The sequence below is a fragment of the Diadema setosum genome, chromosome 19 (genome assembly GCF_964275005.1).
Source record: "Diadema setosum chromosome 19, eeDiaSeto1, whole genome shotgun sequence".
Classification (NCBI taxonomy): Eukaryota; Metazoa; Echinodermata; class Echinoidea; order Diadematoida; family Diadematidae; genus Diadema; species Diadema setosum.
The window spans coordinates 35,516,682-35,540,506 of record NC_092703.1 but is presented as its reverse complement, the minus strand read 5'-3'; the positions used below and the strand labels follow the sequence as shown (position 1 = coordinate 35,540,506).

The following is a 23,825-nucleotide window of genomic DNA, read 5'->3' as shown; positions in this document are numbered from 1 at the left end:
CCCAGATCTCATTTATAAGTTTGAATGTTAATGGTTTGCAGAGTAAACTCGATATTGGAATTTTGGACTTACATTTGCAAGCATATGATGTAATCTGTCTTTTAGAGACAAAAACAGACACACCAGATCTGTCTCAATCTCATGTTTGCGGTTTTCAGTGTTATAGTATGCCAAAATATTCCAATAAACAAAAGTTTGGTGGGTTTCACGGTATGTGTATTCTGATGAAGAATCATATTTTTAATTGTTCTGAAAGAATTCATGCAACAGTTTCTGAATCAATTTTATGGGTCAAGGTAAATAGTAAAATTTTAGGTTTTGAGTTTATTGTTGGTGCAGTGTACTTGCCATGTGAGGGATCAATTCACCATTCTAATGAAGTTTTTGACAACCTGGTGCAGGATATTATTGATATTAAAAGTAGATATGATGCACCCTTTTGTTTGCTGGGTGATTTCAATGCCAGGACGGGTTTGCTTGATGATTTTTTAGATGTAGAGGATGTGTTGACAGATCAGACTGGATTAGGCTTTTGTAATGATGCCTCTGATATGCATGTAACTACTGATGGCCTAGATATTCCAACTACTCGTTATAATACTGATGTCCATGTAAATAATAATGGAAAGTCTGTTATTGATGTGTGCCAAAGTTTTGATCTCAGGATTGTTAATGGAAGAATAGGGGAAGATCAGTCTGTCGGAAAATACACATGTTTCAACAAAAATGGTGGTTGTAGCACCATTGATTATGTTATTGTATCTCGCCAGTTATTTTCTAGCATTACACATTTCAGTATTGATGTATTTGATAAATGTTTGTCAGATGTTCATTGTCCTGTCAGTGTGACCTTGCAATCGGAAAATTCTACATCTGCTGTGAATGTCGACACTGTTTTTAACAATTCTCAAAACGCTGCAGTAGACAACGCAGTTTTAGATTCACAGCCTAATGAAAGTCAACGTTATTTATTATTCCAGTGGAGCAGTGACAGCACTGCAATATTTAAACAGAAAATCAAGGACTCGGCTGAGCTAATGTGTGAAAATGTGGAATGTTTAGATGGGAATGCAAATCAAGATAGTATTGATTTTTGTTACTCACAATTATGCAATATGTTCGTCAGTGTTGCACAAGATGTTGGCATTTGTAAGTGGAGACAATCTCGACATAATATAAACAAAAATGAGACTGTCAATAAGGATAAAAACAACCATCAGCCTTGGTTTGATGCAGAATGTAGAGCTGCCCGTCAGGAGTATTTGAATGTTAAAAATCGATTAAAGAGGAAGCTTAAATTTCTGGGCAGGTCAGGGGCTACTTGTCTATTGAATCATTATGAGTCTACAGGAAAGCTTTATAAGAATTTATTAAGACATAAAAGAAGGGCATTTCATAGAGATTTGAATGAAACTCTCCGTTCATTACAGGCATCAAATCCGAAAGAATATTGGCAATTACTCAACAGTAATAATGAACGCAAAGTAAAGAAAACAGGAAATGTTTCATTAGGGGATTTTGTTAATCATTTTAGTCATTTAGGTAATAGCCAAGAGGACCAGCCCACAGGCCTGGAAGATAGTATGGGTACTTCAGAAATTGTTGAGGCAGATGGTCCCTTGGATGCCCCAGTCACTTTGGAAGAAGTGGTACTAATGATTAAGAAACTTAAAAATTCAAAAGCTTGTGGAAAAGATTTCATAAGAAATGAATTCCTTAAGAATTGTCCCGTAGAGATGCTTCATGTGTTGGTAAAGTTCTTTAATGTGGTACTGGACAGTGGTATTGTTCCAACTGAATGGTGCATAGGGATTATCATTCCTATTTTTAAGAATAAGGGTATAGACACAAATCCTGATAATTATAGAGGAATAACTCTTCTCAGTTGTCTAGGAAAACTTTTTACTTCCATTTTGAATCATCGAATCTCAGAGTTTTTTGAAGCAGCTAATATGTTAGGTGAAGAACAGGCTGGCTTTCGTTCTAATTATTCTACAATTGATAATATTTTTGTTTTGAAGACTATAATTGATGTTTATCTGCAAAATAAAAAACGCTTATACTGTGCATTTATTGATTACAAGAAAGCATTTGATCTAATTGATAGATCATCTTTATGGTACAAAATGTTGAAGATGGGGCTTAGGGGTAAACTGTTTACTGTCATTAAGAATATTTATGAAAGTGCTAAATCATGTGTGGCGGTTAGGGGGGAGATGTCAGAGTTTTTTACTTGTAACATTGGTGTACGACAGGGTGAAAACCTTTCCCCGCTTTTATTTGCCATTTATCTGAATGATTTTCAAGAATACATAAGAAATTCATATGGTGGACTTAAATATTTGGAAAGTGAGATTTCTTACCACCTGGATTCTGATAATGTCAAAAAAGCTTTAAATCTTTCTTGTTTACTTTATGCAGATGACACAATAATTTTAGCAGAAACTCCGGAGGAGTTGCAAAAAGCTCTTGATGCTGTAGATAGTTATTGTCAGACATGGCGCTTGACTGTAAATGCAAGCAAGACTAAAATTGTTATTTTCTCCCGTGGGAAGGTTAGAAGAATTCCTGAATTCGTTTATGCTGGTGATCCACTCGAGGTTGTAGATGACTTTGTGTACCTTGGAGTTAAATTCAATTATAATGGTAGTTTTAAAAAGGCAATTTCTAAACAAGTCATACAAGCTAGAAAAACACTCTATAGCATGTTGGTCAAGACTAAAAAGTTACAGCTCTCTGTGGACACACAGTGCCACCTATTTGATCATCTTGTTTTACCTGTTTTACTCTATGGTTGTGAAGTCTGGGGTTATGAGTGCATAGACCAAATTGAAATTTTCCATAGGAAATTCTTAAGAAAAATTTTGCTTGTGAACAAATGTACTCCTGATTGTATGGTTTATGGTGAAACTGGACGTGGAGTAATTTTGAACCATATTAAATGTCGAATGATTGGATTCTGGTTGAGATTAGTCAGGGGAAAAGAAACCAAACACTCATGTACAATTTTCAAATTTCTTCTGCATTTACAAGGAGACATACACTCCCCGTCAAAATCACAATGGTTATTATCTATCGCAAATATTTTTTATTATGCAGGGCTAGGGAATGTGTGGTTAGCACAAGGGGGTGGATTTAGTGCTGCATGGATTTCACACACCTCAAAAGTTAGACTTTTTGATATGTTTATTCAAGAGTGGAGAGCAGCAACATGGTCAAATAGAATCTGTACAAATTATAGAATGTTTAAGGATAATTTGATGTTAGAGAAGTATTTACAAGTCTTGTGTAAGAAAGATTATATTACATTAAGTAAATTCAGATGTAGATCTAATGGATTACCCGTTAATAAGGGCAGGTTTGATGCAAGCGTGACAGATGAATTGCATTGTACTATTTGTTCATCCGATGATATAGGGGATGAATTTCATTATATTTTTGTTTGTCACTTTTTCAACAAAGAGAGATTATTGTATTTACCAAGTAGCTTGACGGCCAGTAGACCAAGTGCATTACATATGGCCAAATTATTCAATTCAACTAATGCTTGCCATTTGAAAAAACTAGCCAAATTTGTCAGAATTATTATGTTTCAGTTCTCTTCAATACCAAAGAAGAAAGACAGTATTTTTGTAGAAAGTAAAGTAGATGTGAATGTTTGTACACGTAGTGGTAGAGTAGTTAAACGTCCTTTACGCCTTGTTTTGTAAACATATTTATTTATATCTGTTATTTTCACACGTACATGTACATTATCACTTATATTTTTGTATTCATATATTGTAAATATGTTTGTACCCTCATACCCCGAGAGGGGGTCGATAGAGTCAATAAAATCTTACAATCTTACAAGTAGGGACCCATTTGCATGAAACTTGCATATTACTGAGGCTAAATCAAAAGCACTGCTCCCAAAGGTAAACTGGACCTTTAACATGAGGCATATGACTTGTAATATCTATTTGAATCATGGGCAGGTGGTACATGTAGATATGACTACTAGAAACCTTAATTCATCTGAAGGTAAACAGCTGAGGAAAGTTAGTTGCTGAAAAATCAGATGAACAAGAAGAAATGTTTAATTAACAGATCCCACAAATTGTTAACAAGGAGTGAGAACAACAGTAATTACTTAGCCATCGTGAAAGATAAAGACTAATAGAGCAGAAACCTCTTTATGGACAATCTTAAAAGTTGATAGCTTGTAATGTATACATCTTACAAGTATTGTTTAAGAGGTTGAATTGCATCATAGGTAAGACATACATTACCTCGAAGAACTTAAAAGAAAGTAGGAAATGGAAGAACTTCACAGAAAACAAACACAAAAATAATATTTCAGTAACGTTTAAAGATTGATTGAAGTTTAAACCATGAGAGGTTGAAGTTCACTTCCTGACGACACTTACAAACTATCAGGAATATGTAGAGAGAAAAGCCATCTAAAGCATTACCTGAGAAAAACCCTAACATTTAGGAAAGATAATGAATGCATATTCCACAAATAAGAGCAAGTGTGTGGATGTTTTAAGTTGAACCGCCAAGAACAGTTTGTTAAGTTTGGAGGAAACAAGTTGCAGTAAAATTAGAAGCCATGATGTCTTTTTATTCCACAGATCTTGCAAATTTTAGTTAAGGCTGAACATCTTTTTATTACCCAGCTAGTTTGAACAAGATATGAGAAAATGGTAGAACAGAAATCTCGTAATGAAAGTGGTCAAAGTGTGATGAGTCATTTGAAGTGACATATCAAAAATATTGAACCATCTGAAAGAGTCTTGGTAAAATGTGAGACAGGGAAACTTCTTAAAGGGCAAGTTCACCTTCATAAACATAAGGATTGAGAGAATGCTGCAATGTTAGTAGAACACATCAGTGAAAGTTTCAGGAAAATTGGACAATTTAAAATTTTTGTGTTGGAACCGCTGGATGAGGAGACTACTAAGGCTCGTGATGTCATATGAGTACAACAGTATAAAGAAAATATAAAGAAAATTCAACATATTTTCACATAATAAAAGAGCACTTGACTTGCCTCTTTCTAAATGCAATGGGAATAATATTACCCATAACATATGTCAGTAACAAGTCAAGGGAATGAGTACTTTTTTTCAAAAAATGAAATTTTGTGAAATTCTCTTTATATTTTCCTTATATTGTTGTACACATGTGACATCATACACTGCAGTAGTCTTCTCATCCAGCGGTGACTGCACAAAAACTTCAAACATTCATAACTTTTGAACGGATTGTCCAATTTTCCTCAAACTTTCAATGATGTGTTCTACTAATGTTGCTACATTCTCTCAATCCTTATGTTAATGAAGGTGAACTTGTCCTTTAAGAAGAAAAAAAGTGAATGGATGGATGTGTATGCCAATTGTGTCAACATACAAAACTTTAAGTTGAAGGTGAAAACCAACAGAACAATGGAGAGTATCAAAATTGAAAGGGCACAAATACACTGTATTTAAGGGGGGGGGGGGGGAGGGGATGGGAACTGCATGGTAAATATACAGATCTCCTAGAGTGTATTTGTACTCAAACAACCAGAGAAATCAGAGAAGCTAGCAAGGACTAAAATGATGACAGTCACTGTTTATTTATTCTCCAGATCTTGCAAAGAGTAGTTTATAAGATTAACATGCTGAAATACTGAGCCAGCAAAATATCTGGAGAATGAAAAGCAGAGTCTCAACCATGTAAAATTTCAAAGGCGGAAGGATGTAATATTCTCAAAAGATATGAAGAAGTTTGATTTCAAGAATATTGAATGAACTTAAAAGTGGCTGGAATAATTGCAAAATGGAGAATCTTCTTGAAAAGGTCAAATAGCTGTATGTGTATTCAACAAAAAGGGTCATGATGAGCTGAAAAAAAGTTGAATGTAAAGAACTATTAACTATGTCCAGTAAATGTGGCAAATATTGCAAACAGTAGTAAGTCATTGGAAAGTACAGAATGATTATTTTCTACAACTCTTTCTAAATTAACAAATGTAAGTTGATTCAAGAATATTGATGGAATCTAGCATCAACAGAACACCAAAGAAATGAAAACTTATTTATTTGTTATCTACAGAAAATTATCAAAAAATAGAGTCATTTTTTGCTACCTATAAAGTCGGTAAGACTACAGTGAGTGAGAAACAAAAAGCAGATGTACATGTATGCTCCTCACATCTTGTAAAGTGGAGTCATTTGGTTATATTACAGTCTTATGTTACTCTACATGCAAGAATACTACATTTCTCTAATGCTGAAATGTAAAGTATTTACTTTTTTTTCTCTCTCTCTGTGGCTGTTTTGTGTTCTAGTGGTTTAAGTGTTTCAAATTGAGCTTGCCTTGTGTTTCCATCTATATCATATGATTATGAAGATAATCTATATCACTGGAAATTCAGTTGGGGACACTGTGCCATATAAACTCAGTATCTGAGTGTGTAGATTTGTAGTGGGTCAGGATTTGCAAAATAAAGATGTCAATTCATTGGTAGATATAATTTCACTTCGTAAGGCCTCACTGTCATGAGACAACCCATTTTTCATGCATGTCTTGCTAGAAATGTAATATGATAACACATGCTCTCAGAGACTAATACTGAGCGCTACATATAAGTAGTTTAAATTATCCTGTTATTTTGAAATGTTTCAACACATGCTAAGTGCTTACATGTATTTGAAATTGAAAGTCTCTTGGAAAGATATAATTTCACTTCGTAAGGCCTCACTGTCATGAGACAACCCATTCTTCATGCATGTCTTGCTAGTGTTACGACCAAAATCACTCTGAGAATGATCGCACAAAAGAAACAATCAACTGATGTTCAGGCGGTTTATTAACAGTGATATTGTGGGTACAGACTCATAATCGGTTTTCACATCAGTACAATAATGATCAATAAAACAATTATAAATCAATAGTGGAATCACTTACACGTATCTGATATCAGGTAATCCTTTAATTGAGAAGGTCCAAATGCAATGTTCGATGCACAAATGAATAATCCTTGACGTGCCGATGAATGATTCCTCCGACGTAACTCCAGAGGCACAGGTTGCATTAATCCACAGTATAAATCCGGGGTAAAATCCACGATATATGTTCACGGCGAAACGCGCAGAATCCAAACGTTGTGACGACCACGTCCAGTTGAGGCGTTGAATGATGATTCACTTTATAATGTCCAGCAAGGAATCCAGCCCGTCACAGCTTTGCTGTAATAATGTCCGTTGACACTAAAATATGGAGTCCATCTCCAATGTAGGCAAATTAATTCTCTGCAGGCAAAATGTCTCCCAGGCCTTATCTCCACAAACACAGTTTGTATAGCAGGTCAGCAGGTAACACAGGACTGACTATAACAAGTCGCTTCAGAGCCAGAAGTGACGTAACTCTCAGAGCAGAGGTGTTGGGTACTCTGCCTACTGCAGAATTTCTCCAGCTTATATACTATCCATTCACCCCTTTCTAGTACATTCTGTAATTTTCTCCAACCTGGGGCCACATACCTGAACATACTAGCAAGTCCAAATTCCAGGAATCCTGGATGACTCACTGCCTAACTACGTGCATAACATCATTGCCAAAATTAACTACCAATCACATTGGGCTACAGGGACAGTGCCTCACTCATCCAAATATGTTAGCACTTCCCAGAATATTCTGGAATGGGTGAAATCATTCTAGATTGAGTGAGCTATAATGTATTTCCTGTCACATGCATGTACTATAGCTACATTTTATACCACGTAGAAAATTCTTCACTGATCTGGTCAACCTGTATGTACTATATCTATATCATATAGAATGTTCTCCATTAATCTGGTTCACCTGTGTACATACACATTAAAACAACCATGCATACAGCCTTGATACATGTACATAACTACTTGTGTGTACATTTGTGACACTAGAAATGTAATATGATAACACATGCTCTCAGAGACTGATACTGAGCACTACATATAAGTAGTTTAAATTATCCTGTTATTTTGAAATGTTTGAACACATGTTAAGTGCTTACATGTATTTGAAATTGGAAGTCTTTTGGAAAGTAAGTATATTGCTTATCTCATGGTCATTCAGCTGGAACCTGAAAGCATACTAAGTTGTTGTAAGCATCACTTGAATAACTTCGAATGAAAGTACATAAAAGTGTCATGTTTTTTAAGTTGCTTTTGTCAAATATCCTTATTTCCAATCTTTTTTACATTTTGGAATGAAACATATCTTCACAACTTCAAAACATTCAAATGAATGTAGATAAAAGATGCCATCTTTTAATTATGGAAGTGTATAACATACCTTTGGCATAGGTGTATAACTTACACATCATGGAATGTTTATGTCATATTTTGTGGGATGATATGTGACCGTCGATCACAAAACCAACAAAAGGTTGCATGCACTGATTTTGTATTAGGACTGAAAATAGATGATATGGGCCAATCCCGCCAATCTTGAGTTTTTCATATTTTCTGAAAGAGCAAGTCTTCTTCTATAATATTATACTAAAGTGTAGGATCATAAAAGGAAATTGTGTTTTTTAGCAGGTTTTTTTTTTTTTTTTTCTGGAACACTTTTTGGTAGAATAGTGTGATTAGGTGTTTCTCATAGAGTCATCTTTTCATTTCTTAAAAACCCTGTCCATACTTTTAACTTTCAACTCTAATAACTTTAGAAAGGACGATGCTTCTGCTTTGAAAGTTGGCATTGATCACCTACAGAATGTGTTAATAAAGCATGCGCAGCTTAATCTGATAATCTCTTCATTGTTGTAGCTCCAGTGGTTAACATTCTGGAGCCCCTTTTCTCAGTTCACATTTTCTGGAGTGTGTGCTTTCATTCCAATATAAGGATAGGTTTGGAGAGTCCATTTGAATCGAGTTATACATCATTTTTCATATTTAAGTTTGCTCTTTCAGAATCTGCTCTTAATTAAAAATCCATGTTTGGCAAATTTTTGTTGGTGTTGCGATGCAGGATCACATATATGGTAGGTGTTCATGTCAATCACAAAATTATGTCTTTTCTATATAAGTATTGTAATAAGTGATCAAGATTCATATTGACTGTACAGTTGAACATGCATTTGTGCTTGTTTCCTGACATTGTTCTAACGAACGTCTGCCTTTGTTGTATTTTTCAGGCTCTCCCAGGAGCAAAAGTGAGGCTGAGGCAGCAGGACTGTGAGTACAAATTAAGATTTACATGTAACATCAAGAGTTCTGGTGAGTATCGACGAAAACTACTCCAAAAAGCCTGCACATGTCCTGATTTATTCCTACTTTTTTTCTTTAATGCCCTACTTTTTCCCTTTCATGTCCTACTTTTTCCTACTTTTTTAGAGATTTTGTTCGTGCTTTATTCCTACTTTTATACATTATCCTGCTTGAAAGCCTGATATAGTCTTTGTAGAAACATTGAAAGGAAAATAGATCAGGAGGAATATTTGATCAAATGTGACATGTGAGTACGGTACTATGAGGTCTAGAATAAAATTTACACTTGATCAGTTGATGTGGTATCATGGTGCATATGGCAAAATTTTGCCAAGTATACTGCAGGGATATATTGTGATAGGAGAATGGTGCCCCTTGTGGAGTCCATTGTATGTACCGTAAGTTGGGTAAAGACCAGGGCCCCATTTCATAAAAAGTTGATATGATAGCAACTCTTGCTGGAATGGCAATTGTCATGCTATCGACAAGAATCCAGCTTCCTGATGGGCTGTTGCTATGGGAAGTTGCCATTCCAGCAAGAGTTGCTATCCTAACATCTTTTATGAAATAGGGCCCTGGAGTCCATGTTAAAGTTTTACACAATCAAGTTTTGTAAACATTTAGATATTTACTTTAGTGCAAATTTGCTTAAATTGACCTGTGCACTCATAAAGATTTAAAAAGAATAAACAGGCGTCAAGATTTGCAGATCAAATTTGTCTTCTGACGTTTTGTCCAAAGTCATTATTTCATGATATTAATTCAATCTGTGTTGGAAGTCTGGCACGTGATCAAATTACAAAAAAAGAACGGAAAAAAAGAATTACATTTTGGATGGGTATTTTGCAGGGAATAAAGGTCAAAATAATGCAAGACATAAAATTTGTGATCATTAATTGCCATTTATCTCCACTTTTGATATCTGGAGAATGATCTAACAGAGTAACTAGTAGATGGGCCATGTTTAAAACAATTTGATCAGAGTAAGTACGAACATTGGGTGTCTGTTTCATCTTTTTCCTTCTCATATCTTGTCACTTAATTTCTAGGGAGCTGCTTGGTCTGATTGGTCCATGTTGCCCAACTCACATTAATGAGATTAAAGTCCATTACACAGAAGGGGCCTCATATTTGTGATGATTTAAGAACTACTGTACAATGTCTGTTGTGACTACGCACCTGACAAGATGTATCATACTAATATATCTCTTCGCTGTGAATGTCATTTCCTTACATTCTAAACATCCCTTCTCTACCCAAGTTTGTTCACCTACAACTCAGTCATTTCCTTCCTTACCTGGGGTGGTATCCTCACATTGTATCTCTCCACTGAGCATTGAAGTTTTAGACAAAGATCATATCTATTATCCTAAAAACTATTGGACTTTGGTCACCCATTCTGAATGAACTTGCCGTGATCGTTGCAGTACAATAGGGGTAACTGCAACCTACATCTGTACTTTGTATGAATATTTGACTTTTGATCTACTTTTCCTTTACTCTTTGATAGAAATCTACATGTATAATATAACGTTCTGCTGTTGACATTAGGCTTGTACATAGTTTATTCATGACCGTGCTCTGACTCCCTTTGTGATTAGACACCAATACACATGTGTTTCAGTTGCACACAACATTTCATGTAGTTCCGTAAATGTCAGATCTGTTAGTTCTCGGAACATTTGGGGAAAAAAAGAGAAAACTACTCACAGAGAACCCCAAATCATGTCTGCTGTTCACCCCATACCAGTAGTTTATTGAAGGGGAAGTTTCCATATATATTGTGGATTGGGTGTAAAATGCAGCAATATTGATAGAACACATCATTGAAGTTTGAGGAAAATTGGACAGTCCATTCAAAAATGAATTTTTGAAGTTTCGGTGCTGCTGTTTCTGAATGAGAATACTACAACAGTTTGTGATATCACTGCGGAACAATCTGTATGAAGAAAATATATAGAGATTATGCAAAATTTAGTAAAATTTTGTATGAAAAATACCAATTATTCCTTTGACTTTTACTGTCATATGTTACGGGTAATATCATTCCCCTGCTTTCTAAAAGAGGTCAGTCAATTGTTTTTTCATTATACCATAAAAATGAAAATTTTCTCTTTATTGTTGTGCAGTTATGTCATGAACTGCTGTAATATTCTCATTCAGTGATGAAACTTTAAAACTTCATTAATTTTTAACAAATTGTCCAATTTTCCTCAAACTTCACTAAGGAAATGACAGTGTGTTCTACTAATATCTGCATTCAATCAATCCTCATTGTACACTATATATTAATTTTGAATTCCCCCTTAACTCGGCCGCATGTACATGTAGGTAGTTTATGTCAGCCTACAGCTTTGTATGATATTTTGATGATGGAGGGTTCTAGATTCACATGGCAGATAGTTTGTTTGTTTGTTTGTTTTCAAATTTGGTTATCATAATGTTGGACAGTCTTACAAAAATGGAGAGCCTCAGAAATGCATGCTGTCCTGGGATAATTTTGTATCAACATTGCTTCATTCATGACATAGTTCTGTAGCTATCAGGTGGAATGTTTCTTGCCTTTTTATCATCCTTCCTGTTCATTATTTGAACTGTGCACTGAAACTAAACAATGGGAGTGTTAATTGGAAAGACTTTCATTTTTCATATCTCAAGATTTATTGTATCTTACAGTTGTATGTCTACTCAGACGTACCAAAGGTAAAATAGTCTTCATCGAAGCTTGATCTCATATATTTGTTCGGTCAACAACATGCAGATTAATAAAAGTGGTGTACTGTCTCATGAAATACTACGACACAATCGTGATTTTGACATGTTTCATTAATCTGCTTTTTCATATCAATAGCTCTGTTGTCTTTTGCCCCCCCCCCCCCATCAAATAAAACATATATACAGGTCCTCTATCTTAGGATACACAGACCCTTATCTTAATTTTGACTTTTGAACTTTGGCCAGAAATGTGAACTACAAGTGTGAAATATATTTTCTGTTTGTGGTCTCATATGAGTCAGAAGACAAGAGTCGCACAACATGTTATCATGTAGTCTCAAGTTTTCTTCATGATTATTGTGTCCAGATGCTGTTGGCATCATTTGGCAGACCTAATCATAAACCCAGCCTTGATAATTTGTTTGCTTCTCATGTTTGAATACCATGCATAATACAAGAAACTTCTGTCCTCTTATGACAGACAGCATGTAATCAATGACTGATGTCTAGACTGTTAAAGGTACTAGCCCACATTTGCAAACCCACGAAAATCAAAACTGCATAAAACAGGTCCAATATGACTTCAAGTACAAGTTATAACAGTAACATACCTCACCTGTTGCTCTTTGTCTATACCATTCGATAAAAGAGAGAAAATCATCGTTTTAAAATCAATTTTCAAACTGGGTCAACCCGACCCAAAATCGAATTGCGAGCGCGGGCTAGCTACGTACATTAACTTACACAATGTATCGCATGCATGTAGTACGCGCGTGGACCGGAGCTAGCGAGCATTTTTATACGCATGCATACGGTGCATTTTCATTTATTTTTATGAAAGTAATGGACTAATTGGAACGAAATTTTGCACAGGTGTTACTGCAATCATACCCAAACTCCATGCTAACTATGAGACCAATTGCTGCAGGTTTACAAATGTGGGCTAATACCTTTAAAGGGAGTGAACAGTACTGGTTGAGGGGAGGATTCAGGTTTATAACATTCCTAATTGAGATAATGAGAAACCTTGCATGAAATATGAAAGAACCTGTAATTATAAGAAGGATTCAACATTTATTTGATGAAAATTGGTTTTCAAATGGCTGAGATATAAAAAAAAGTGTTAATGATAAAAGACGACAGGCCACAACTTTTGTTAGGATCTCTTTGTTTCACCTCATTTTTGGATATCTCAGTCATTTCAAAACTGATTTTCATCGAATAAACTTTTGATTCCCCTTGGAATTGCATACTCTTTGACATCTCATTGTAGATTGGTTTCTGAATATCTCGCAAAACATTAAAAGCTAAATCTTTACCACAACCAGAACTGTACAGTCCCTTTAACCTGTTGAGGACAAGTGCTGAGTATACTTCGGCAGTTGTCTGTTGGAAATGCGTGTGGTAGCAAAATCAGTCTGTTCTCAACGGGTTAAAGACAGCCTTTACTTGTGTTTTCCACATGAATGTTGCTGTCTGGAGAATTACATACTTTGTAACATAATTACAATTAAATACAGCAGTGTTTAAATATGACAGGTTTAAGCGTATAAATGTGATATTATTCATTACTGAATTTGTTTGAAATGGTTATGATCTAGATTCTGTTCTGCATTTTATTTGAAATCATAGAAGTATGTGTCTGTGATTCTACTACTCCAGTGAAACAAAGTATGGTGTATTTGCTGTATAGCAGGGCAGTAATTAAAAAGGCATCTAAAATCAACTACAGTATACTAGACTTAGGCTTCAGTCTTTGCATTTCGCATACAAACTTGTAAGTTTTAACAATGCCTGCTTATATTGGGAATTTCCTTTTGACTATATTGTCAATAGTATTATTGTATCAAGCTTTTATTCAAAGGCAAATTAATGACATTCATCACATTGTTTGATTCATCCAGTGACTGGCAAGTGTAAATTTCCAAGAAACTCTTTGGACCTGGTTTTTGCATAGCATCCAAAATGCATCTATCACTCCATGGGTATCTTTTACATTCTTATGCCTACCTCACAAACTCTGAAACTACATTGCACTCCCAAACCTACTCTGGTTGCCATGGCAATAATAACTTTGCATCATCTTTTCTGTCACATTTGGTCATCCCTTGTGTGTTGCATTGTAAATTCTTTCAATATTGGTATCGTCCATTTACCCATAGAATTTCTACGTCTTCCTTTTAATACCCCCTTTTGAAATCAGGTCTGGTAAGGTGACACCAGAGGATGTAGCAGAGAGCGTGATGGAGGCTTTGGAGAGGAGCAACCAGATGAAGCCAAGGATGCGGATGGTCACACAGTATGATCTGGAGGAGGTTTACAAGGTTCTGTGATCCTGTTTTCCACCTTTTTGTCATGAGCAACATTTCATGAAAGTTGTCAGCCCTTGCAAGTTGTCATTCTCTATCAGTTTCAGTAAAATCTTTTTTTTTTAAAAATTGGCTGAGAAGTATAAAGGTTAGTGTCAGAGAATCACAACTTTTCAGGGCTTACAACTTTCATGAAACGGTGTCAGGGTCTGTTGGAGGTGTATTTCTAGTTGGTCTGTCAAGTGTTTTTTATTTCTTTTACCATCTCAGTTTCTTTGAATGGGAACTAATGTTTATTCCAAGTTTTATTTCAAACTCAAGTGAACTCTTGATATGTGTGCTACACATCAACTTCAATCTGATAAATGTTGTGTGTACTTTGTATGTAAGATGCACCACTTATGATGATGTTTCTGCACAGGATGTAGAGAGCAAAATACCAGAATAAGTCGTTGTCATATTTTTACTGCACTTGACGTTGCTGGTACCAACAATGAAATGATTGTTGGAAGTTAATGGAAGTCAATACATACTGTTGTTCATGAATTCATGATGTTTTACACAACATAATGACGGTTGGTCAAAAATGCATACGAATCTACCAGTAGGGAGTTTTCTTTGTTGCTGGGCTCAGTACTTGGCATGGATGGAATGTTTCTTGTTTCTCATTGATGTAAATTTGAAATTTTCCAGATGGCGAGAGCATCAACAGTGAGGATTAATAACAAAAAACCTCTGTCCATCTTTGATGGTATTCCAGTGGTCATCAAAGAGTCTCTGGCTGTGGTATGTAGCCTGCATTAGATCCATTTCTATCAGTGGATGTTATGAAAGAACACATTAGAAATATGTATTATTTAATGAAAACTAGTGAACACTAGATAAAACTTCCTAGTTCCAGAGTATCTGAAAAAATCAATCTGAAATGAAAATTGAAATATTTGTGTGACTAGATTTACCATATTATTATTTTTTTTTTTTTTTTTTTAACGTAGACTGCAGCATTAAAACAAATCATTCAGTGAAAAGTCTGTGAGCAGGGTGATATATGCATTCATAGATGTTTTTATACCGACAGCATAATTTCAACATTTTTGTTTGGTGATGTGTGTTTTCATCCATTTAAACATCAAGATGATCTCAGTCAACAAGGTTTGACAGTTTTTATTTTAATCTTCACAATATTGAACATGTCTTTAAATTGGATGTTGTCTTTTAGGTGAAAAACGAAACAAAACAAAACAAAACAGAGACATAGATCTCAAGTTTCTGTTGCATAAGTGAATATTCAATTTTGGCCAATATGAAATCTTAGTTTTAAAATTCATTTCAATGCTCAGGTGCCATACAAACACAAAAATGGAACGTCTTTCCTCGGCCGGGATGAAGAGAAAGAAGACAGTGCCATTGCTGCTAAGCTGAGGGCAGGGGGAGCCGTCATCATTGGTGTAGCAAACATGCATGAACTTGGCCTTGGAACCTTGGGCATCAACGTCAGCTCGTATGTTCCCTATCGGGCCAGCAGGCAGACACCTTAATATGTCGTCCTTATCAGGATCATGCACTCAGATTGTCACTGCCAACATCAAAATCATCACAAACACTTTTCTTCTTCTCCATTACTGTCTTTGTGGTCATGATCATAGAAATCACTGTCATTACATTGTAGTTTGTTGTTGATATTATTTTCATCATCATCATCATCATTTTTTCATTATTCATCTTTGTCCTCAGCAATAGCATCTTTACTGTCCTCCTCATCATCATTTATCACTCTCATCATAATCACCATTATCATCTTCATCATCATCATCATCACCATCATCATTCCCATCATCATCATCATTCCCATCATCATCATCATCATAGTAACAAATGGTAATCATCACCTTCTTCATGACCATTTTCATCATTATGACTGGCATCATTGCCTGTCATTGAGACATGTATAGGTTGGACTGGTATCCCACAGCAATGTTTCTCACTTCCTTGTGTCTTTTGTTCTGTAGGTCCATCTCCATGGTAACCTTCATCTTCACCTCTGCACTTTAACCAAAGTCCCCCCCCCCAAAAAAAAAAAAAACCAACAAAACAAAACAAAACAAAACAAAACAAAGGTTGTAATTTGAAAAAAGAAGAAGAAGAGATCTGTTACATCACATCTTTCCCCTTGCACGTTTACTGTAAAAGTGGATATTTTCACAAGAGTATTTTTTCGCACTAGACCACACCACAAAAATGTCGACTTTTACCAGAATCTTTTTCTCTTAAGATTGATTTCTTTCATAACTAATCGATAGAAAAAAAAAAAAACTGAAGTAACAAAACTGTGATGTCCTTCTATCCAGGAGTGGTACAGCTCGGAATCCTTACAACCCTCATCACTATGCAGGAGGAAGTTCTTCCGGGTCTGGTGCCTGTGTGGCTTCAGGTAGAGTCAGACACCAGTTAAAGGCATAATTTACCATTTGCAGATGAAACAAAAACCCAGCATTAGTGCTTTGAAACTGTTCTAAAATGTGAGTTAGGGATAGAAACAACCACTGTAAAAATTTGAATCCCTACTAATCAATGTTAAGTATTGGTAAATACACAAAATGTGAACAATAGTTATGAAAAAAAAAAAATATTTCCAGACGAAACCATCTGCAGTTATGGTTTATTTAGAAATACATTGTGTACTGATATCTCTTTATATTTTAGGCTTCATTGCAAAAATTTTATAAGGTAAAATATTTTGTGATACAACAGACCTACACACATGCATCAAATGTCATACCTCGAACGTTTTTTAAATCACTGCTCCCAAAGGTAAGTAGGACCATTAACTTTCTCTTTCTCTTAGCTGCAATCTATTACAGTGCATGAAGTCAGTGTATACAGGTGACTGCCATCATAATGAAGTTCTTGGGACTGGCTGTTTTCTTTTGTTATATCGAAACTTTGTTATAGCCAAACTATGAAGTATTCAAAGATATATTGGTAACAATTTTGGACATAAATTTTTTTCTTCATTGTAACAAGAGTTTCCTTTACATGACTGTGTTCTTTACAATTGGAGTGCACTGTAGTATGCTGTAGTCAGTGTCACTGTAGTGTAGAATTCAATCAGAGACCAGGGTGCACAGAACTTATGACGAGTTGATAAGCAGAGGTATTGCTGTTAGCCTTCCACATTATGTGGAAGTCGAAAGGTGTGTTTGAGTGCTCTTCTAATGTGTACCTACTGTACCGTACCTGTGCAAGAGCATACCATACTATATTGTACTGGTTCAAATCTCCACAGAGCGCTTGAACGCTCCCAATCTGTCATGGTACTGTATAGTATGGTACAGTTTGCTTTTAAGCACTCCAACACGGCCAAAGTTGATGATAATATAGCAACAATATGAAAGAAAATATACTGTCTGTTGACTCGATGTCAGAAAAGTCTTATTTTCTTCTCGTTTTACAACTACCTGCAGGACTATGTCCAATTGCCATAGGAACAGACGGTGGTGGCTCAATACGCATCCCATCGGCCTTGTGTGGCATTGTGGGTATAAAGCCCACCCATGGACGTGTGTCGGCAGCTGGCACCCTACCGCTGTGCCACACAGTGGCAGTGACTGGACCAATGACAACCTGTGTTAGGGACACTGCCTTGTTGCTTGGTGAGGAAGGCCTGGACTTCTCTCCCTCTCTCTCCCTCCCATCCAGAAAGGTGTTCAAATACTGTTCCCCTTGTATTACTAGAAATGTGGAAATTTTCACGAGGTGGAAATTTTTGCATATTTTGGGCATCATGAAGCTCTTTTGAAAATTAATGTGCAGTCTTTTAGCTTGCTTTATATGTAATATCATTTCATATCTTTGATTTCAAGGAAGGTATATTGTGGGTATAAAACTGCAGTGTTGGATGTTATTTGTAGTTTTCTTCAGGTTTTGCTAGCCTCCTGGCGTGAGTGAATTTGCTTTCATAGTGCAGACCAGTTACCGTTTACCGTAGAATGTGTTGCCAGAACCCTTATTAAAATGGCAGTGGTAGCGTGGAACTGTTTGAAGTGCTTGCTCAATTGTCTAGACTGTCTTGAAAATCAAAATCGTGAAATTCATCTTACCTGGCCGAGCACATAAAAGATACTTGCACAAAACTTTCCACTTTCACCATACTCTAAATGATTTCCCTGATTTTCCATAAAATATCCACTGGAAGTTGCTCAAAGTATATGAATAGTATGAGCTGTTTTGAACTCTTTTTAGCTACAATGCAGCTTGATATGAGAAAATTGTGTGTGTTTTTTTGGACATGTTTTCTTTCAATACACATGATATGTTCCAGCTCTCACTTTCAAGAAGTCCCGATTTGTGTAAAATAAGACTCGCTATTATATGGCACAAATAGTATGAGACTACACCTTTCCTTCTCACCTCCCTGACAGCTTTTCTATCTGGCCAAGACCCTAGAGAGCCTTCATCGTGGTCTCAGCCACCCTTGGTCCTCAGTGACCTTGGGCCAAAGAGCCTAGCTGGACTCAAGATTGGCATTGACTGGACTCATTTTAGGGTGAGTTGGACTCTAACCATTCAAGAACCTTTCATGTGACATGTTATTAAAGCCTAAGATTTGATACTCTGTTTTATTACTGGAAAAATGGGTAAAGAAAATGGAATTCCATCGGGATTCGAACCTGGGACCTTCAGATGCTAGCCTGGTGCTCTACCAACTGAGCTGTAGAAAGTGTTTGTCCCAGAAACCCTGAATTCTCAATGCTCGGATGGTCAGAAGCTATAGCAGTGTGTTTGTGTGTGACACACACGCACACACCTAAACCTGACATAGACCCGAAGGATAATTCAACTTGGGAATAAATGCGAGGGATCACCGAAGTGATGCAGCTTTTTGAGTTTGTAACAAATAAAGACAGAATAAACTGACCAGAAAGAATATAAATTATTAGTGGAAATGTGAGCAAAGAAAATGGGATTCCAACGGGAGTCGAACCCGAGACCTCCGGATTGCTAGACCGGTGCTCTACCGACTGAGCTATAGAAACCCGTAGTACAGTGTTCGTCCCAGAAACCCTTAATTTTCAATGCTCGGGTGGTCAGAAGCTATAGCAGTGTGTTTGTGTGTGACACACACGCACACACTTAAACCTGACATAGACCCGAAGGATAATTCAACTTGGGGATAAATGCGAGGGATCACCGAAGTGATGCAGCTTTTTGAGTACATTTTTTTTGTATGTAACAAATGCAAATTTACATTATATGTTACTCATAGTTTGGAGGAGAGTACCTTCCACCAGTACCACTGTCGATCAGTAAATGAATTTTGTTTGTTTGTTTGTTAGTTTGTGCGGTTCCATGTTTCTATGCCTGTTAATGCGTACTTCATGCCACACAATATAAAGATTTGATAAACCATAGCAAGTGATTGTCTGGACTGTGTTAACAAAAGGTGGAGTAAACAGAATGAATATATTATTATTATTGTTATTATTATTATTATTATTATTATTATTATTATTGTTATTATTATTATTATTATTATTATTATTATTATTATTATTATTATTATTATTATTATCATTATTGTTATCATTATTATTATTATTATTATTATTATTTATTCGGCACTTGCAAGACCATACAAGTGATACAGATAAACAAAAAAAGCAAAATACAAGGATACAAGATGTCAGGCTTTCGCTGGTGCACTTCCCTAAGTTGCTGGGTTGGAAAAAAGCAATCAATGGCCCTTGGGCCTCTCCAACCAACAGCCAGTTTTTGACTGCTGTGAGGTTTACTTGCTTCTTGTCTTGTCTCTTCTTTGTATTGCAAGACTTAGTGACAACCAATTGATAATGATCTCTTGATTTTAATCAGTTATACTAATGAGTTCCTGCAAAATGATTGTCCATGGTCTTGTTCTCCATGTTATTTTGCTTTTTCTAGCATGCCAATCCAGAAGTTGTAGCAGAATGTGACAGAGGTATGTGGACATTGTAAAATGCTTCAGTGGTCAATGACAAAATTTGTCTCAAAAGCCTTCTGCATGATTTCTGTTTTCCCAAATTCATGTGAAGTTTGTGTGTTTTGTAATTTTCAATACACAATTTTATGTAATATTTTTCATACCAGCTTATTTGCAAACAACACTATTATAACAGATGCTTGTTGCTCAGCACATGCAGTGGCTTTTTAACCCATTAAGGATGGGCTGATTTTGCTTTAACATGCATTGTCTATAGACAATAAATATATAAATATATAATAAATATCATAAAATCATTGCAAAATATTGTTTGTGAAACACGGAAAAGAGTAAGGAGCACACCTTTCAGAACCAGCTTGTCTATTAAAAGATTTGTTCCTGTCTTTGAAGATTTTTTTTTTTCTTCTTCACATGGGAAGAGATGAAATCAATCGTGATTTAAATCAGAAATGTGTTGTAAACAGGAACAATAATAATCAAGCCCTAAGAACACAGAGTTCCCACTAAAAGTTACTGTTTGCTGATTCTTTTCTGGTATGAACCATCAGGAGTTAGCTTCTTGGAGCAACAAGGAGCGGAGCTTGTTGGGATCCAGATTCCAGAGTTTGAGGAGATGAGGATTGCCCACGCCCTTCTCATCTCCACGGAGATGCTCTCTCTCCTCCAGGGAGCAATGAGAGACAATTTCTATGACTTGGTGAGCAGTGATTTCTCATCTTATTACCTCCACCAAGGGAGGAGGTTATGTTTTCGTTACCGTTGGTTTGTGCGTTTGTTAGTTTGTCCGTGTGCAAAATGACTCAAAAATTAGTAAACGGATTGGGATGAAACTTGCAGGAAAGGTTGAGAATGACACAAGTAACAAACGATTAACTTTTGGTAGTGATCCGAGAATTTTTGGGGAATTTATGAAGGATTTTAGGTATTTTGGCAGGTAGGGTCAATGAACTTGGGAGTTCAGGCTTTGTGTATTTCAGGTTTGCATGCGCGCACTAAAGTGCGTGCTCTAGTTTCTGCTAGGGCGAGGCGCGCCGTGCGTCTCAGGGTTTATGACGTGACAAAGGCTTCTATATTGGGAAATCGGGCGACTTTCAGCACACAATGCTATAAGTACGTATGGGTGGAAATGGAAGAAGAAGATCAGTGGTGGAAATGAGCTGCATGCTTGGCGGAGGTCTGCGCTCTCAGAGTGCTTTTCTAGTTCATTCTTGCTGTCATTTACAACCCTTTCCAGAGTTTACCTTCAATCTATAGAGGACCAGAGTGTGACATCATAGCCATTCATCACCATGGAAACTCTTTCTAAACAAACTCATTTCACCTGAATATTTGTGAACACAACAGTTACTAACAATGTTCACATCCATCCCAACCCGCTGCCTTGAGCCTTGTGGAAGGACTTTTTGTTTAGGACCAGGCACTATTAAAGCTATAACAAAAGACTGTGGCATCTTTAATTTGATATGCTATAGTCTAATGTATTGTGTACTCTGGTAGCAATGAATTTAAACTTTGTGCATGCTTTCCATGTGTAATAGGCAGCCAAGGCAACATCAAAGTTTGTCCTAGGTTTTGCGTAAAGTCTGATCCTTATGTAACCTAGCAATTATCAAAATGTATGCAAACGTTGCTGCTCTCAAAGTGTGTAGGAGTGGAAAAAATGAGGTGGAGTGAGTATTGAACATGAGGTAGTGATTTCATTTTTGTTTGCAGGCAGCTGATACCACATTGATTCTAGGTATGGCAGCCACAGCCTCAGCAGTGGATTACATCAACGCCAACAAGCAGCGGACGAGAACCATCCACTTTCTGAAGCAGATTTTTAAGGAGGTCGACGTTATCGTCTGCCCAGGTATGTTTCCTGGTGAAACTTTGACGGAAAATCATTCACTTTCTGATGATTTACTCTCTAGACAATCTGAAAATGAGCTCTTGTCTTTAAAAGATATTTAGTTAGTATTTTACTTAGTTCGTATTTTAGTATAACAGCGATATCGGCAAACTATTTGAAAGTATTTCTCTGGTCACAAAATATTTACTAATTCATCGGGTTAGTGAAATAATTCAAAGATTGTGGGGCAGGATGCTGTACAACTGTGTAAAGTGGACAAGGAGAAAACATTGAACAGGTCAGGCAGAAAGACAAGAAATGATTTCTTAGTTTAATACAGCTTATATACTTTACTTATAAAAGTAAGTTATACTAAACATGTAATGTAAAAAACAAGTAAAATGCTGAAATCACAAGGTAACGTGTTGTATAATCATCATTTGTGACAACAACAGAGGCTGCTATAAAGATTTAGTTCCAATGACATGGAGTCAAAAATATTTTACATTTTGTGGTTTTTACCCCTCCCCCCCCCCCAAAAAAAAAAGGCCTTCATGCTAATTGGAAGTGTTTTTTGATCAAAATAAATACACAATTTTACAAACATATAGAATACATTTCAAGGTTTAACAAAAATGATTAGGTAGCAAAAGCCACCGGGAAAACGAAACAATACTGGGAGATCGGCTTTCATGTCAATTGAATCTGTGAATGTAAAGTATTGCCTAGTAGAGTTTATTTTTCAATACAGGGGCTATTATGTTTCACAGAGCTTGGAATTACCTGGATGTAAAAAAAACCCAAAACAAAACAAAAAGACAAAAAAAAAAAACCACCAACTTTTCGTAGATGCGTTTGATGCCAGAATGGTTATCATCTAAATGAACAGAGTTATTGAAATTAACACTCACAGGAACTCTTTTAACTTGGAACTGAATTATACTTTACAACATAACAGTGCATTGACCAATAATTCCATGAAAATCACTAGTCATCACTTTTTGTAAGTGGATCTTCGCGACTTTTGACTGATTGCTTGTGTGAAACTCTGGCAAAGTGGAGGACTGGTGTCCGTGGAGGTAACCTTTTGGAAGGTCAGTGAAAATGATGTGAAGTCCCCTCTTTTTGTCTTGAATCTCAACAAACAGCTACTGGTGTGACAGCTCCCCAAATCCTGCCAGGGGATCTACAAGTTGGCGTCAATGACACAGGAGCCCTGTTAGACATTATGAGGTGAGAGAGTAATACCTGAATGAATCATAAGGGGGTAGGATACCATGCTATTTCATGTACAAGCAAAATATTTTCCTTGCAGTCAGAAAGCTTGTCAAATTATTGTGTTCTTTCTGTTCTTTTACTTTGTTGTTATTTTCACCTCAGCCAACAGGGGAAGGAAAGAGGTTGTGATCTCATTGGCATTTGTTTGTTTATTAGTTTATTTGTTTTTTTTGTTTCTCTGTGTGCAAAATCACTCAGAAAGTTGTGAACAGACTTGGTTTGCATATGCGCACTACAGTTTGTGCGTTGCTCGGGCGAGGTGCCGTGCAGCTGGAAGCTGATTAGGTAACAAAAGGCTCCTTCACTGGGAAATTGGGCAATTTTTGCACCACGCATACATATGAGTGGAAATCACAGATCTCATTTGGAGATCAAGATCAGAGGTAGAAATGAGCTGCTTGGCAAGGTCTGTGCTCTCAGAGTGCTTTTCTAGTTGTTGATATTATTCATTGTCATTTTCATCATTTCTTTCCCATTTCTTTTCCTTT

General features: G+C 36.3%; 1 protein-coding gene across 1 annotated transcript in view; it reads left to right on the top strand.

The window, feature by feature from the left end:
* Nucleotides 1-23,825, top strand: part of LOC140242478 (uncharacterized) — a 35,493-nt gene that overhangs the window by 10,881 nt on the left and 787 nt on the right. The window contains exons 5-14 of the mRNA XM_072322211.1: nt 14,143-14,263; nt 14,942-15,034; nt 15,589-15,749; nt 16,597-16,679; nt 17,713-17,901; nt 18,670-18,794; nt 20,189-20,225; nt 20,777-20,925; nt 21,942-22,080; nt 23,208-23,292. Coding sequence (XP_072178312.1) covers nt 14,143-14,263; nt 14,942-15,034; nt 15,589-15,749; nt 16,597-16,679; nt 17,713-17,901; nt 18,670-18,794; nt 20,189-20,225; nt 20,777-20,925; nt 21,942-22,080; nt 23,208-23,292 — 1,182 coding nt within the window. The remainder of the gene's footprint in view (nt 1-14,142; nt 14,264-14,941; nt 15,035-15,588; nt 15,750-16,596; nt 16,680-17,712; nt 17,902-18,669; nt 18,795-20,188; nt 20,226-20,776; nt 20,926-21,941; nt 22,081-23,207; nt 23,293-23,825) is intronic.